Source organism: Calonectris borealis, chromosome 9, assembly GCF_964195595.1.
Source record: "Calonectris borealis chromosome 9, bCalBor7.hap1.2, whole genome shotgun sequence".
NCBI lineage: Eukaryota > Metazoa > Chordata > Aves > Procellariiformes > Procellariidae > Calonectris > Calonectris borealis.
The window spans coordinates 17,996,291-18,012,541 of record NC_134320.1 but is presented as its reverse complement, the minus strand read 5'-3'; the positions used below and the strand labels follow the sequence as shown (position 1 = coordinate 18,012,541).

The 16,251-nt window shown below is 57.7% G+C and overlaps 1 protein-coding gene across 1 annotated transcript; it reads left to right on the top strand.

The window, feature by feature from the left end:
* Positions 1-1,207: 1,207 nt before the first annotated feature.
* Positions 1,208-7,484, top strand: PDCD1 (programmed cell death 1). The gene is made up of 5 exons (XM_075157643.1): positions 1,208-1,503; positions 3,648-3,980; positions 4,971-5,126; positions 5,778-5,812; positions 6,641-7,484. Exons 1-5 carry the CDS (start codon positions 1,395-1,397, stop codon positions 6,857-6,859), a joined length of 852 nt encoding a protein of 283 aa, XP_075013744.1. The 5' UTR covers positions 1,208-1,394; the 3' UTR covers positions 6,860-7,484.
* The last annotated feature ends 8,767 nt before the right edge of the window (positions 7,485-16,251 follow it).

The following is a 16,251-nucleotide window of genomic DNA, read 5'->3' as shown; positions in this document are numbered from 1 at the left end:
GCCACCCTGCCAGGCGGTGGCCTCCAGGCAGGCGGCATGGAAAAGTGACAAGGAGAGGACAGTGACAAGGAGGGGACAGCCCCCCCGGCTTGCTCTGCGGCCCAAGCAGGGCCAGAAGCTCACAAGAAAGGAGTGATACTGCAATGCCAGGAGGAGACTGGAAAAGAGGACCCAGGACAGGCTGGATTGAGCCGCCAACTGCAGCCCTGCCTGCCCTGGCTCAGAACCCCCTCCTTGGCCGTTCCAAATTAGAGGTGGCTCCCCCAGCCCACTCGCCTGCCGGGGCTGTGTCTGAAAGTGAGAGGTGAGGGTGAGCAAGCCCCAGCCCTGCAGCTCATTTCTGAAAGCCCGGAAAATAATGAAATCATCATGAGAATCGCATCCTTCAGCCCGATTATTAATTTTCCCCTGACGCTTTCCAAAATTGCGGGGCACCGAGGCTGTGTTTGAGAGAAGCGGAGGAGCCAGCCGCAGCGTGCTTTCACCTTTGGTTATTTCCTATGCGAGTATTAGTCAGCGAGGCGAGCGGAGAACATCGCTGATGGAGAAACTAAAGAAGTGTGCTGCAAAGGTTACCCCAATAACAGCACCCTAGCCCCGGGCACCTGCCCCTGCTCTCTGCAAATATGTCTGTGGAGAAACACACCTAAGGAGGCAAAACTTCTCCTTCTCCTCCTTCTCCTTCTCTTTCTCCATCTCCTCCTTTTTCTTCTCCTTTTCCTTCTTTCTCCTCCTCCTCCTTCTCCTTCTCCATCTCCTCCTTCTCCTCCTTTTCCTTCTTTATCCTTCTCCTTCTTCTTCTCCTTCTCCATTCTCCTTCCCCTTCTCCTCCTTCTCCATCTCTTGCTTCTTCTTCTTCCTCCTCTCCCATCCCTTCCCAACAGGCACTCGGGGCGCCCCATGGCTGCTCAGATCCTGCCAATGCCCAGTGCCACACTGCCATCGGCACCCAGCAGGAGCACCCATGGGTGCTCAGGAGCCCGAGACAGCTCTTTTACTCATGGGCCTGGCTTGGAGCTGAGGACATGTCCCCTGTGGTCCCTGCCTGCTCCATCCCTGGGACCTTTCCCCAAAAAGGGTGCGGGTTTAGCGGTGCCCGTCCCGGCTGCTCGGCAGCTGGGTGCCTGCGTGGGAGTGCGCCGGGACCGTGCGGGGAGGGGAAGGGGCCAGGCCCGGCTCAGCTGATCCCTGCCTCCGTGGGGAGGAAGCCGGGGGCGGGAGGCAGCCCGGGTTTCCCTCTGGGGCAGAGATGGGCACGTTTCATTTCCACCCCAGCCCCTGCCGTGCGAGCCGGAGAGCAAGCCGCCACTGCGGGGAAGGAAGCACGGAGAGAGCCGGGGGCTGCGCGGCACGGCACGACACGCCTGCCCGGGCAGGGGACCGACCGCCTCGCCATGGCTCTGGGTGCCTCGAAGACGATGTGGGATGGCATGGAGGTGGCCCTGACCAGACTCTGCGCGGTCCTCCTCTGCTGCGGCCCCGTGCTGGCTGGCTGCCGCCGAGGTAGGTACCGGAGCGCGGCGCACTCGCTGGCACAGCCCGTGTCTTTCGCAGCTGGTGGAAAATGTCTAAGGGCTGGGAGCTTTGTAGTTAAAAATAGCTCTGGCATCAAGAAGGCAAAAACCCCAAAGCTTTTGGGTACGCGCCGCTGAAGCAAGGGAAATGGGGGTGCTTGGGGTAGAAACTGGGTTAAAGGATGGAGAAGGGGACAGGTCCCCAGCCCGTGTTGCTGGCGCCGGAGCCATGTTGTGGGCACACTGGCCACGGTCGGGGTTTGGTGTGGAGCCTCTGGGTTTGCCAGCATCATGTGGGCTCTGGCTCTCATGGCTTCGGGCTGCGCCTTCGGGCTGTGCCTCCTGGTTTGGGCTTGACCCTGAGGGAGCCACGGTCCTGCGTGTGGTTTTGCTCAGGGTAAAATTTGGGGGAGAAGGGCAGGTGGAGGGGAAGGGGTAAGTCCAGGCAGAGCGAGCAAGAGTCTCGATGAAGCCGTGTCCAGCCTGGCTCTTTCTTTAGTGGCTTCGGGTGTTTTCTGCCCCAAGGTTGGGCACAGGGCTGGGCAGCCCTCGGAGCAGATGTTACCTCTGGTGCTGCGAAGATGCATGGAAACATGTAAACCCAAACTCTCCTTTCAGAAGTCCTCTGAGCGCTTCATTCATTGCTGGCAGTGGCACTGGGTAGGAAGCAAAGCCCTGAGCTTGCCAAATATTTCCTGTTAAACACAAGAAACCCAGAACACTGCAAAAATTACATCTCTCGGTGCAGGCACTGCTGCAGCCAGCGCTGCCCGCAGAAGCCGGGGCACTTCCCTCCCTCCTCCTGTTCGGTTTCATTCCTCATTTCTCAGCCCAGTTTTCCATCTAATCCTGTACCTATTCAGGGAGTCGTCCTGGTTCCTTTTCTGGTTGGTGATCGTGAGGGCAGGGTCCTACGGCCTCAGGCCAGTGCTGGAGGGACAGGAGGGACTTTCTAACTCCATCTGCAAGCCCTGGGGCTGCTATCGGTGGCAATTTCTGAAAAGGGAAGATAAATTTCTTAACGGCAGGGACTTTTCAAACCGTTGGTGGTTTGAATCACTTGGTCAGATAATCTGTGTGAAAAATGCTTCTTCCCGCTTTTTATTGCTCCGAACAAAAGTTAATGCAGCAGCTGCCTCGTCCTGCTGGATGGGGCTGGCTGAGCCGGGGGGTGAGCCTGGCCCATGTTCGCAGCATCCCTGCTGCCCGGGGGGATGAACCCATGGGGGTCATGGGCAGGGAGATGAGGTGAAGCAGCAGGGCTGGTGCTAAGGGCTGGCGGGGCTGCGGCCGTGGCCGACTGCCTTCTGTGCATGGGTGCCTGGCTGCCCACGTACAAGCGAGGAAGGGACAGGCAGCTGGAAATGGATGGCATTGTAAGCTCCAGGTCGCTCTGCCCTGTCAAGATGGTCTCAGTCTGGAGATGGCAAGTACCGTGCCCTGGGAAGCCCCTGCCCGCTCTGTGCTCCCAGCATGGAGCAGTGGGCAGAGCCGGAGCACCTCGGCAGGTAGCTGGGCACACGACAGGCTGCACCGCGGAGTGCTGCCCCGGCCCAGGAGTTGGTCCCTCTGCTCGCTTTCAGAGGCAACAGCAGCTGGAGATGTTAAAATACAGCATAGATTTAAAAATAATACAACCCCCAAAGTCTGTTTTCTTCAGTACAGGTTCTGGGTTAATTTTAGGTAGCCCAGAGCACAATTTATTCTGCTGAAACCACTTCATGGTACAGTTACTGCCCCTGAGGATTCCCCTCTGGCCGGCAGGCACTCACTCAGGAGGGGAGAGACATGGGCTGGTCTGGGGTGATGGTGCGGACTGGCCAAGCGTCAGGCTGCCTGCGTCACTGGCAAACCCCAGAGCCTGGCCGCAGGTGAGCCGGGCGCGGGCGATGGCACGGGGCTGGGCTCGCAAGCGCTCGCCAGCAGGTTTTTGTAAATCCCCGTAGGGGCCTTCAGGAGCTGAGGGTGAAACAGCTGAGGAACGCATGGAGCCTCTGGGTTTGGGACGCAGGAGCCCATCACCTCTCCATGGGCTCTTTGCATCCCTGGCTCCTGCACCGCGGGGTACAGCTGTTTCTGAGACCTGTACCTGCTGTAACTATGTCTGTTCCTTGTTTCCTCTCTCCCAAACAGTGACCCTCTTCCCAGCAGTGTTAACTCGCCCTGCAGGTGGCTCAGCCACCTTCTTCTGCAACATCTCCATGGAGAACGACTCAGGCTCAGAGTACAGCCTCAATTGGTACAAGAAGACCAACCACAGCCAAGCCCAAAAAATTGCTGAGATCAGCCGGAACAACCCCCCGATGAAGACAGAGAAGTACGTGCTCACCAACTACACTCCTGCCTTCAAGATCGAGATCCTGAACCTTCACCAGAATGACTCGGGCTCCTACTACTGCGGGCTGATCGCCTTCTTTGAACCCGATAAAGTGATAGAGAGCAGCCGGTCCCACCTGGTGGTCACAGGTCAGCCTGGGGGCTACAGGTTGTTGGTGTTGTCCCGTGGTGCTATGGCCCCCAGGCACATTGCAGCCCCAGAGCACAAGGCAGGCGGTACCCTGCTCTGCCCTTTCCCCTCTCCTTTGCACGCCTGGGGCAAAGGCTGTCCTCTCCCACTCACACTGCTGCTGGATCTAGCCCTCAGGCAGGTCGTCTTCATCCTGCTGGGGCTGTGTCCCCAGCGATGCTGTGGGAAGGAGCAAACCCTCACCCATGGATGGAGGCAGAAGACCAGCGCAGGGAGGCGCTTTCATCCATGGATGGAGGCAGGAGACCAGCGTAGGGAGCTGCCTGCATCCCTGAACAGCTCCTTTATTTGGGGACAGGGCTTGTGTTTGGGGTGACGATCAGGGCTCAGATCCCTTGAACAGCTGGTGTTGGTGTAGATATTGTTCCTGCAAAACCATGTCCTGGGAGGGTCTCGTAGCCCCATGGTATGGGAGACCGAGATCTCGCAGGAAGATATGCCCTGCACTTGCTTGGCAGCATGGAGGCTTTGAGGGACTGAAGATGGCCTTTTATAAAAAGGAAAACCACTGCAAAAGTTACTGTCTTTCACAACATCTCCTCCCAACATGAGCTGAAGCTGTGCTGGCCCCAGAATGTGGAAGCAGCTGGGAGGCTTGGGGAAGCTGTGTCCTCCATGGGGCTCTGCTGGGCATGAGGTCATGCCACAGGACTGCAGTGCCCTGGCCTCTGCACCCCAGCTCTCAGCGGTGTGGGATCATCCTCACCACCTGCAATGGGAAAGAATGGGACATAGCCAAAACATCCCCCATGTCAGTCCAAATTCAGGGCCCCTGGAGGGATGGTGGGGCTGTGGCAGCCTGCCTGGGACTGAGCCTTTTCTGGGGACAGCCCCTGTGTTCCCCTGTTGACTTTCCCCAGGGACTATAGAGGCCATTTTACACTCCTGACCTGCTGTTTTGTTCCCCCTTTTTTGGATGGCTATTACAGCAGCCCCTGAGAAGACAAACGCCACCGATGAGCCCGAGATGGAGGAAAGCAATCCCCCGGACCACGTCAAGGCCGTGCTCCTGGGCATCCTGCTGCTGGCTGGGGCGGTTGTGCTGCTGATCTTTGGCTACCTCACCGTCACGTACAGGAGAGGAGGTATGATCCCCCATGGTGGCTGTGCTGCACTAACGGGCTGGGGTCTGCCAGAGGACCTGACGGGGTGATGCTTATCCAACAAACCCAGCTTGAACCCAGGGGCAGCCAGATGCCTGCAGCTTCCTGGGGGACACGGGCAGGTTCAATGTAGTAAACTCAGCTGTGGCATGTCCCCAAGGGACAGGTGTCTCCATGCCTAGGGGAGAAGGGTGCTTTGGGCCATGCTCCCCCTTCGTAGAGCCCCCAGGCCACGTGCTGTGGCTCTGAACCACTTGTTAGCACGGTGTCTTAATGCTGCATGTGAGTCCCTCCCATGCACCTTGCCTGGGCACCTTCGGGGCACCTCGTTGTCTCCTGGCTGCAGCACCGGGCATGACCTCGGCCACGTCATGGGCAGTGAGGGGAGGCTTTCCCAGAGGGGAACCCTGGGGAATTGCACCCCACTAATCCCAGTTAAACCCTAGACTGTGGACTGGTATCTCACTTGTCCTTGTAATGCTCTGGGTGTTAGACCCTGAGTGGAGAAGGAGGAAGCAATGGTTGTGGTGTCCAGCGCTCTCCTAGGACATGAGGGCTGGGTCAGCCCCAGCCCTAGATGCTCATGCTGTCTTGACACACAAGCATCTCCTAACCAAATGTGTTACTTTGCAGATGTGCAGAAACCACCAAGTGAAAACGCGCCAGCGGTGAGTTTTCCGTCTCTGATGCCCTGCTGTGCTGCAGGGGAGCATCGCGACATCGCTGGGGTGCGGAGGGTGCAGTGCCTCCCTTTATCAGCCCTTCACAGGCTTCTCACTTCTCCTGTCTTCTCTGATGCTGCTTGATCTTTTCTGCACAGCTACGACTGCTTTTCTGCACCTGCAGCATAACCCCATCACAAAATCAAAAAAACCTGCCTGAGTTAGGATGAGACCTCTCTAGTCCAACCCTTGCTCAAAGCAGGGTTATCTTCTACAGTGGATTCCTCCCACAGAAAATGGGAGGAAATGTTCCCCTCCCAATATATTAAGCTAAAATTTCTTTTGCTGCAGCTAGCACCTGTTTCCTCTCTTCCTTTTGTCGGGCACCACCAGGATGAGCCTGGCTTCATATTCTCTCCAACCCCGTTAGGTAGCTGAAGGCAGTGAGTAGGTCCCCCTTTGCTATCCCCTCTCTGGGCTGAGCAAACTCAGCCCCGGGCTCTCCTCGTGCACCCCGTGCCAGCTTGGAGCCCAGTGGAGAGGTGGGAAAAGGGTTCCTAGCAGAACCCTGCCTTCCATGGCTGGGCAGGCAGGGAGCCCAACCTGCCTGCAAGGGCAGAGAGCTGAGACCCACATGGCCTCGGCAGTGGCCCCAAGGCTCATGGTTTCTCTGGGCAAATGCTATCCCGTCTGTGTGTCTTTCTGCTTTGTATTGCTCTCGCTCTCCTGGGATGCTTCAGAGCTGGTTTTGGCACTTGCTGTAAAAAGAGGGCTTGTGCTGGGGATGGTGGGTACCTCCAGATGATGAATGACCCTGATGAGGTTTCATTGCAGAAGAAAGAGAAGACCCCCATGGTGTCTGTGTCCACTGTGGACTATGGCGTGCTGGAGTTTCAGTGGGACCAGCGCACCCAGGTGCCCCCCGAGACTCGGCCGGTCGACCAGACTGAATACGCCACCATCATCTTCCCAGATGAGAAACCCGTCACGCCGGAGCGGGGGAAGAAGCACCAGGACGAGAGGACTCGGCAGCTGCAGTCGCAGCCCTGCTGAGGGCCGGGATCCCTCCTCGCTGAGGGGTGCGGGCAGGGACAGTTGGGAAACACCGCAGTTTGCAGTTGGGAAAAATCCAGCATGCAAGGACCGGAGTGACAGAGGCGCCGCTGCTGGAGCTGGACAGTCTGCCCACGAGGGATCGTGGCTGTGGGGTGGGTACCACAGGATGAGGAAGGTCCCTGCTGGGCTCCACGTGCTGCCTCTTTGCTCAGGGCAGGGAGGATGGGCTGGGGCAGAGCAGCGATGCCAACAGGTCTGTGCCGAAGGCAATTTACATCATGCCTCGGTTTTCTACCTCCACCCGGGGGCTCTCTGGAGTGGCCACGCTGCTTCCCTCGCCCGGGTCTGACCCAACCAGCAAAGCACAACTGTGGGAGGAAACGCTGGAGACCAGAACTGGAGTGGATCCTGGGAGATGCTGCTCGCGGGAGCCCGGGGCTGAGGGCTTCTCCTCGCCCGGGGCAGAGACTGCCTTGTGTACCGCTATTTAAAGAAACCCCTGGGAAGCAGGCAGCTAGTTTTCCGTCTCTCTCTGGGCACTTTCCTCCTCTGCAAGAAGGGAAATCTACCTCCGCGTCCCTCCCTCCACATTTGGGAGATGGATCTGGCCTTGGGGGGTGAATAAAAGGTTTCACGTCCGGGGAGTTTGTTGACTCGTGCTGGCAAGCGCGTGGGCAGGCAAATAACGGCTCTTGGCAGCGTGCAGGCGCGAGCTGGGAGGCGTCGGCGTCTGTTGTGGTTCCTGGGCCTCTCCGTGCGATACGCAAGCCGCCCTTCCACGAAGCTGCTCTTAATAATTTAGAGAAGAAGCCGCTCTTTTTCCTCTCGCCCCTGTCGGGGCTGGCCCTGCTGCAAACCAAGCCCCCCCTTACCAGGCTGGTCTTGGGGCGCTTGCCCAGCCAGGGACAAGCATCCCTGCTGTGCCGGGGGCCTGGCTGCCATCAGCCAGGGCAAAGCTGACGGCACAGTGCTCAGTGCAGCTTTCTGGCTCCAAACTTCCATTTTTCTTTTTGAAAGTGATGCCGGGGCCGTGCTGCCTGCCAGAAACCAGAACGGAAAGAAGTGACAACTGCTCGTGAGGGCAGAAACCCTGGTAAGGATTGGCTTTGGAGGCAGCAGAGACCTGCCAGGAGACCATGAAACCCAGCAAGAGAAGAGTCACTTTGCATCTCACACTTCAGCAGCGCCGTCAGCAGGTTTCTTTTTCCCTTACCCTCAGTAAAACCAGCGCTGCCTTGCAGGAGCCACCCCGGGCACTGGGGGAAGGGGTGAGGCATGCCAGGCATGGAAGTCTGTCCCAGCGGGGGCTGGAAAGTCCCTGAGAAACCTCCAGAGGGGACCAGATGGGATGAACATCCATCTGGGATGGCTTTCGCCCTTCCTCAGGGCAGGATGGTGGATGTGGTTGCCCCGTTTGGTCCCACAACATTCACTCACGTCAATATGCAGCTCAGCCTGGTGAGACTGTTCGCAAGCAGCAGCCCTGCTCCTTGCCCCAGCACGGCACCACGCGACCCGAGCAGCTCCAGCAGAGACCTGCTGTGGCCGGCCAGGCTCGGCTCACCCGGAAAGCTGCGGCAGGAGGCAGCCGCAGCAGGCGGGGAGCAGGAGCTCAGTCAGCAGTTTTGTTTTTGGCTTTCCTGTCAGACACGATGCTGGCGAGAGGGTGGGCCCTGCTTCATATTTTCCGTCCTGCCTCTCGGGCAGCGGAGGTGCTGGGTCTTCAGCCCTTCCTGCAACCCCCGGCTGCAGCCATGGCTCCTCCAGGAGCGGCCGGGGCTGGGTCCCTTCCCCTCTTGGTGGATGGTGGTCTGCAGCCGGCCGGAGGCTGGGGTTGGAGGTGTAGCAAAAGCATCTCCTGCTGCCATTTGGGATGGGAGAGCACCCAGCCCGTGGCAGTGCCCATGCCCCTCCGGCCCCTCAGCAGCCTGGCTGCAATCCTGCCCCTTGCAGGGAGCAAGGCTGGGGCCCGAGGATGCGTGGGGTGAGTGGTGGGGGTGCTCCAGGCTGCCAGGCACCATCTCCAACCCCTGTTTGGAGGACAGGGTGCCCAGTACTGGCAGAGACGCGAGCTACACTCCCCTGCGCTGGGCATGACGCTGGCTGTGCCGGCCAGAGCAGGAACAGGGCTGGGATGAGCTCTGGGCAGGATGCAGGTTTCAAGCTCCCAACTGAGCATCCCCGAACCAAGCAGTGCCCTGAGATAGGTGTCAGCCCCCACGCCCCAGCATCCTGCTCAGGGATGGGGAGCTGAGTGTGTTCATGTGCAGGAGCTGCTCTTGTCTATCCATGCAAGCCAGGAGAGCAGCCACCCACGGTTTTGACTCTCCCTCCAGCGTGGTGATAGTACTTCAGTCTTCCTGGAGTCACTGTGCAGGATCTGGAGGAAGCGATTTTACCTCCCATCCTGAGAAGTCCCCACTTCTGGCTTTTCCAGCTCCACCATCCCACATCGCTTCTTCCCCTGCCCCTCACTCCATATCACAGCCCTCCTGCTTTTGCCCACCACTGCACCCACACCAGCTGGCTGCCTGCTATTTGCACCAACCAGCAGGTTTATGCCCCTTTTCTCTGCTCCAAATTTAAGCAGGGACCCAAGCAAACTCATTTCCACCTATGATGCTAAGGTTTGCCTCAGGTTTTCTGGGGGGGGGGCTGAGCTGACACTCTCAAGTCCTTTGGCTTTCCCTGCCTGCACTAAGAGGCTGGGCTGCGATGGGCCTCGGATGGTTTGGGGGTACATCCTTTCTGCCGCAGCTGCTTTGCTGACTCTGGAGGGGCGTGGGTGGCAGGGTTTCAGTGGTCTTTGGTTTAGGCTGCGGAGAGGAGGTTTGCTGCAGAGTAGTTAGGCAGACTCCACCACCTGGTTTTGGTTTTTGACCTTGCTCCCTGCAGCAACCGCAGCCGCTGGAGCTAACCCCTATGCCGCAGAGCCACTGGCCACCGATGGAATAAGAGCAGGGCCCCGGTCTGGTCCTCAGCATCCCATTTTGGGAAAATTGAGTCTTCCAGTAGTGCAAACAGGAAAAGAACAAGGCCCTATAAAATTAAATAGCTTCTCTTTGCTCTCAAGGTGTGCCATCACTGGGAATGACTCCTGAAAGGCCAGAGGGGACAGGGCGTAGGTTTGGTTCTGCCCACCTCATTCCTACCGGCATCATGACTGTGAGTGGTAGAGGATGCTCCTGACAGCCCTTTCCCCAGTGCTTTGTGCTCCCAAGTGCACAGTAGCCAAACTGGGGGGGATTCAAATTTTTCTTTCCTGTATCACCCCAGAGCAAGCGTCCCCAGCCTGGCCATGCACCCTTTTGTGCAAGCACACAAGTGCTCATGAGCACGCAAATGTGGACACAGCTCCCCGTGCAAATCTATGTGCACACCCCCAGATTTACACAGCCAAACACATACACACCCCTACTGTGTGCCAAATACATACACACACCCCTTACCTGTGAGGGCATGCACACCCCTGCAGGCACACAGCCCCCCAGCTGCTTGGCCAGCCCCAGCCACCCCATCCATGTGCCGCAGCTCTCCCATGCCAGGACCTGGGTGCAGCTGAGGGGGTGGCTGCGGGCACCGAAGCTGCTGTGTTTCCTGCACACTCTGGTCTGGAAGTTAGAGCAACCGCTTCCAACTGCGGGCACCCGGTGCTCCCCCCGAGGAGTGGCTGCCACCAGCATCAGTGCCAAAATGCTTTGTCAGCTCCTGGGACCACATGCCAGCTGGGACCTCCAGAAAGCAGAGCTCATCCCCTGTCCCACACTGGGGTCTTGCTGATGGGGAATGGCCAGACCCTCCTGGTGAGAGACCTCAGAGAGCCGGGGCTTATCCCTCTTTGCATCTGCAGAAAGCTGGATGTATGACTTCAGCATGCCTGAGCTATACCTAAGCAAGCAAAACCCCCTATACAGATGCTTGAGAGCCAGCCTGGCTCCTTATATACCCCAGCCTTGATTAAAGGTGATTGGGAACAACATGTGAGCAAGCATCCCTTAAAGAAGCGTGAGCCCAAAAACCAGGTCCCGAGAAAACTGGGCAGGCAGATGAAGATGGAGAAGAAATCTTCTCCTGCTGCTTGCAGCAGCATCTTCGAGGAGAGCCGTGCCATGGAGCAGCAAAGCACCATTCCTGCAAAATGCAGGACATTGCGGATGCCAGGGGAAGAAGGGGCGGTTGGGTCGTGTGGCAATAGGGTCACTTAGAAGTGAGGACCTGGTCCTGCTCACTGGGAGGTCTGAGAGATGTGTTTTGGTTTTGGAGAGGTTGGGCTGGAGGTGCCGCAGCGGGGTGTGTGGGTTATTTGGCCCCTGGGTTAATGGGATGATCTTGAGGTGGGACTGGTCTGTTGGGCACTATGGTCTGGGAGCATTGCCATGGCCTTGTCTCACTGGGAAAGCAGCTGTTTGTCCTGGAGGGGAGAGGCTGGGGTGAACTGGTGGGCACCATGGGTGGTTGATGGGAGGGGTGGGCTGCTGGGCAGGTTGCCTGGACCCCTAACCACGGCTGACTTGCACAGCCCTGATGTGTCCTGAGGGGTCCAGGCCCACAGCATCTCCTCCATCCCATCCCACCGAGAGCCTTGCCCTGCCTGTTGCTGAGTCTGCTGTAGGCTTGTGGAACATCTGTATTTCCTCCCACCACCCTCATTTTGCTTTCTCTAGTTTTGCTTTGAGTCGGCTCCAAGGTTTCTCCTTCTCTCTCTTCCTCCCTTTGGCGGGATGTGCTGCTCGAGGAGGATGCCAGCAGGCCGGATCCTGGCATGCCGGGGCTCGGAGGGCGAGCGAGGCAGCCTGCAACCTGCAGCCAGGCAGGAGCCCTGGGCCAGCCCGCTCCACCGCCCCCAAGACCAAACCCACCGCCCATGGCACCGGGGCAGAGCCTTGTCAGAAGGGGCCGAGCTCTCTCCTTACACCTGCAGGGACCATCACAAGGCCCGCTAGATGAACAGGGAGCCCAAACCCATTTGGGGTGGTACCTGCCTGCGTCTTCACAGCCACCTCCTCCCTTCAATCTCTCCCCATTGCTCAGCATCCCTCTCCATCCCAGAAGTCCAAGGGACGATGGGGCAATGTCCCCTCTCTACAGTCCAGCTTGGGCATATCCCCATTTCCAGAGGATCCCCTTTGCCTCAAATCCACCCTGGGACAGGTGGACCTCTCTACTAAGGGCTTGACTATGAAGACAGTCCAGCCTGAAAGGGATCCTACAGCCATTGCTTGTCTCTAGAGGTGGTGGGTTTCACCGTGATGGGGTGACAAGCGTTCACCGTCAACAGCGGCAAGGTGGGAGGGGGACAGGGGCACAGAGAGCTGGCGTGGAGCCGTGTCCCAGAGGATACAGAGGCCCAATTCACCGCCTGCTTCAAGGAAGGGGAAAAAAGAGGATCCAGGAAACTCTCGATGAGTCAGCCTGCCTCTGTACCCAGAAAACTGCTGGAACAAATTAGTAAGGCCACCAAGTGGTAAACACTGAGAGGACAGCGCTGGGGCTGAGAACGCAGATTTAGCAGGAACGCGTTGTGTCAAACCAAGCTCATTTTCTCTTCATTAGGGCGATGGGCTGGGTACCGCAGCGAAAGCGGGAGCGATGCTATCTTCGTGCTGCCTTACGTGACATTCTCATAAGCAAATTAGGGAAATGGGAAATTCTGCCACTGTGGGTGGATGGCTACCCAAGAAGCTATATCCCATCAGCAGTTATCAATAGCTCGTGATGGCAGACACATTAAGCAGGGGTTTTCTGGGGAAGCATGGCACAAATGAAGGCAATATGCTATTGAGGGAGGGTGTAGGGGCTGTCTGGGAGGAGGGTTAGAAATCAAATTCACCCTGATGACCTGGAGAAAAGAGGAAAAATGCCCTGAAAGAATGACTGATGGAAAAGAATTGGGCGTGTTTAGTGCAGGAAAAGATGAGGGAAGTCTTCAGAACAGGAAAAAAGCCCTGGTATGAAGTAAGCAGTGAAAGACAGAAGTATTTAGGGTTATGCCCTGTTGCTGAGATGGCATCCATCTGTCTTGCAAGCCTTGCCGTGCCCACAGACACAGCACCCCTGTGCTGAGGGGATGTCCTGCTCTGCGGTCCTGCCTGGGAACAGGGGTTGAACGTCCCTTTCTGCCCTTCCTGGGGACTGCTGGCAAGATGGAACCACCTGGGTATGGGATGACCCCAAAGGGAAGGGATGGATGTCCCAGCAGGAATGGGACACACGTGGGCCAAGCAGGACAGTCTGGGCACTTTATCCCTCGGCTGGAGGGGTAGGGGTCGGGGGGGCTGACACACAGCGAGAGATGGCGAGGAGGATAAGGCGCCTCGGGAAACCTTCCACCTCTTACCTGGGCGGCTCACCCGGGGGTGGGAGCTGAAGTCAAAAATAATTTCAGGCTGTGCGAAAGCAGCAGGGAAATTACCGCCCAGGCTGTGCCTTGTGTTTGCCTCCTTACACATCCCGTGGAGGAGCCACAACCGGCGCACTGGGATGGAGAGGACTGGCAGGGTCCATCCCCAGCAGGGACTCTCCAGCCCAGCGGGGTCATGCCAGGGCTGGGACAGGGCTTGTCCCCAGTCCCTGCAGAGGCTGCAAGGAGACCTGCAGGAGGAGCTTTTGTTTCCAGGCAGGTGCCGGTAGGTGGCAAGGTGCTCGGGCAGCGCTGGGAGGTGTGTGTGAAGTGGAACAGGACGTCAAAGCAGTTTCGGCTCCGTGGGTGGTTCTGGGAAAGTCCCTTTAGTAAAAGCAAGTCAAAGGCTTTAATAAAGGGACCAGCGCCGGGCTCCGATGACTCCGAGAGCTCAGCGCATCGTGAGTCGTGATTTGAGTTATGTTGCCATGATGTAACGGGGGACTGATTTCCATCACAGCTGGGTTTTGGAGGCAGGGGCCCGTCCCCATGCCAGAGGTGCCACTGGACTCGCGTTGAGCCCGTGCCTGAGGGGCAGCGTTTTGCCCCCTGGGGTGGGCAGCATGGGGAGCAGTGTCTGTCCTGGTGGGGGGCATCCCTCTACCCCACGGCAGCAGCCTCGGGGAGGAAGGGCTGGGTTGAAACCACAGATCCCCCAGATGAAGCGATCGGTTTGTTTGGGTGAACATGAGAGTGCCAGGAGAAAGGACGGCCTCTCTGGGCCTCCTCCTCCTCCAAATAGCTCAAGGTGTTTAACACAGGCGCGGCTGCCTCTGAAGTAAAGGGGAGATGTCAAAACCTTTAGGTGTTTCCTGCATTCAACAACCCCCTGGGTAAATCTCAGCCCCCAACACAGAGGGGTCCAAGGGGATGGGCAGATGCCACAGGGCAGGTGGTCCCGTCCAGGTCACCCTGCTGCTGATGGCTCCCCACACCATGCTGTGGCACGGCGATGCCAGGCAATGCACGGTGCCAGCTTTCTGCACTAGGAGATTTGCTGGAGACCCCTCTGTGGTGGGGTGCACGAAGGGATCTTCTATAGTGAACCTATAGAAATGGGGGCCTGTGCTCTGGGAAAGGGGTAGGAGGGAGGCCAGGGAGATCTGCTGCTCCCTCTCTTCCTCCCCACGCACCAGACCTGAGCCAGGGATGTCCCACGGTCCTCACCTGCGAGCATCGGAAACTCTGGTGGGACAACCCTTGCTTCACCGTCCTGCTTGCAGAGCACTGCTCCAGCCCAAGCGGGACCCCATGTCCCCATGGCAGGGCTCTTGGGAAGGGGATGACTCAGGTCCTATCCACAGGTTAGGACTTTGCTAACTCTCCATAAGGATCCTGAAGACCTTGGCTTGGCTCCTCTGTTTCCATGAAACCTCCTTTCCTTCCTTCTAGTCATGTTCCAGATCGAAGCATCAAGGAGTAATTAAGGGTGGAATGACCTCAAAGCAGGGAAGAACCTTGAAGCTGAAGATGGGCTCTGCCCCAGGACCACAGGAGGGGCAGCGCACGTCGTGAAGGTGCTGGAGGGCTCTTGGTACAAATGGCTCGCTGGCTTTTCCCTTCCAGCAGCAAGATGAGAGGCTCCCTGCCAACCTATGGTTAATGGGATTTACCTATGTCACCTGCCTTCCTTTTGGGATCTGGAGGATCAGCCTGATGTGCTGGTGTCTCTTAAGACCTCACAGCTGCTGTCACCTACTGCTGGCAACTACTGCGCCTCTCTTGTGAGGCCACAGGTGCCGTCACCTATGTCCTCAGCAATCCCGCTGCCCCAGCCGGCTCCAGCCCTGCCTGGGCACCCAGGCTTTTGGGGTGTCAAGCCAGAAGAGCTGCCATGGGGACATACTTCATCTGAAACCAATGTGAAGTATTTTAAGCCTGATTCCTAGATCCTTCTGCCTTTTTTTTAAACAGAGGTCTGTCCTACTGCAGGCTTCAATATCCTTCAGTCTTTGCATTAAACCCTCCCTGCTTCTGGGAGCCTGAGTGCTGCTCCGGGCACTCAACACGAGGAGCTGCCATAACTTTTCATGGTGGCTTCATCCTCAGCAGTCACCCAGCACATTTCCTCCAAGGCCAAGCATTTTGGGGCATTTTTAGCCCTCTCTGTGTGCAGGATGGTCATCTCTGAAAGCTTCACGCTACATGAGATGGTTTTATTTCCATGACAAGCTGAGCTTGCTTTATCAAGCTGCAGATCTTCCTCTAACTCAAGACCGGCATCTTATCTAACCTGCTCCCTGTCCTGCATTGCTCTCCATGGGCCGTCCTGGGGGACCTGCGCACCTGGAGCGGGGTGAGCTGGGGGGCAGAGGGCTGCAGGCAGCCCCAGCCCTGCTGTTTATACCTTCCCCGGGTGCTCTCAGCTCAGAGCACACCTCACCTCTTTCGGTTTTACGTGCGGTACCATCCTCCCCAACTTTCCACCCTGCAGTTTCATGTCAGGCCTTTTTCTGCTCGAGTTGGCTGAAAGTTGTTAAAAACAACCCGCACTTGGTGGCAGCTATCGAGAGAGATAAGGCTACCTGCGGCTTTATCAGCTGCTGAGTCCTGCGTTTTCGGTGGGTTTTGCTTCAGTTATTCCTATGCTGGGCACAACCTCTGCCGGTTCGCCCCTGCTGCCATGACAGTGATGGGCAGGGGCAGCCTGGCAGGGGGTTGCTTTTCCAACCTCTCTGCCTCTCTCCAACCTCTCAGCATCACGAGAGCACAGCTTCAGCAGGGTCAGGAGTTCATGTGTCGGACTTGGGGAAACCCAGCTTTGGGTTGTCCTTGCTTTGGGGGACATTTCAGCTGGCCAGGACCTGGTGCAGCGTCAGCAAAGCCTGTTGATACAGGGATTGGGATGGGGCGGTGCTGCTCACGCGGGAGCAAAGGTTCCCCTCTCCAAGCACAAAGACGTGCAAAGAGCAAAAGTTTGAGGAAAAGAAAGTTGCACACATATATCAGCACCCAGAAGCCGCAAGCTTGACCGTGGTCACTGCCTCTT

What these genes read in the sequence shown, in the direction of transcription:
- PDCD1 (XM_075157643.1), top strand. Translation starts at nt 1,395, where the DNA reads ATGGCTCTGGGTGCCTCGAAGACGATGTGGGATGGCATGGAGGTGGCC. An exon ending in GTCCCACCTGGTGGTCACAG is followed by an intron (nt 3,981 to 4,970) that starts GTCAGCCTGGGG and finishes TGGCTATTACAG; the next exon opens with CAGCCCCTGAGAAGACAAAC. An exon ending in CGTCACGTACAGGAGAGGAG is followed by an intron (nt 5,127 to 5,777) that starts GTATGATCCCCC and finishes GTTACTTTGCAG; the next exon opens with ATGTGCAGAAACCACCAAGT.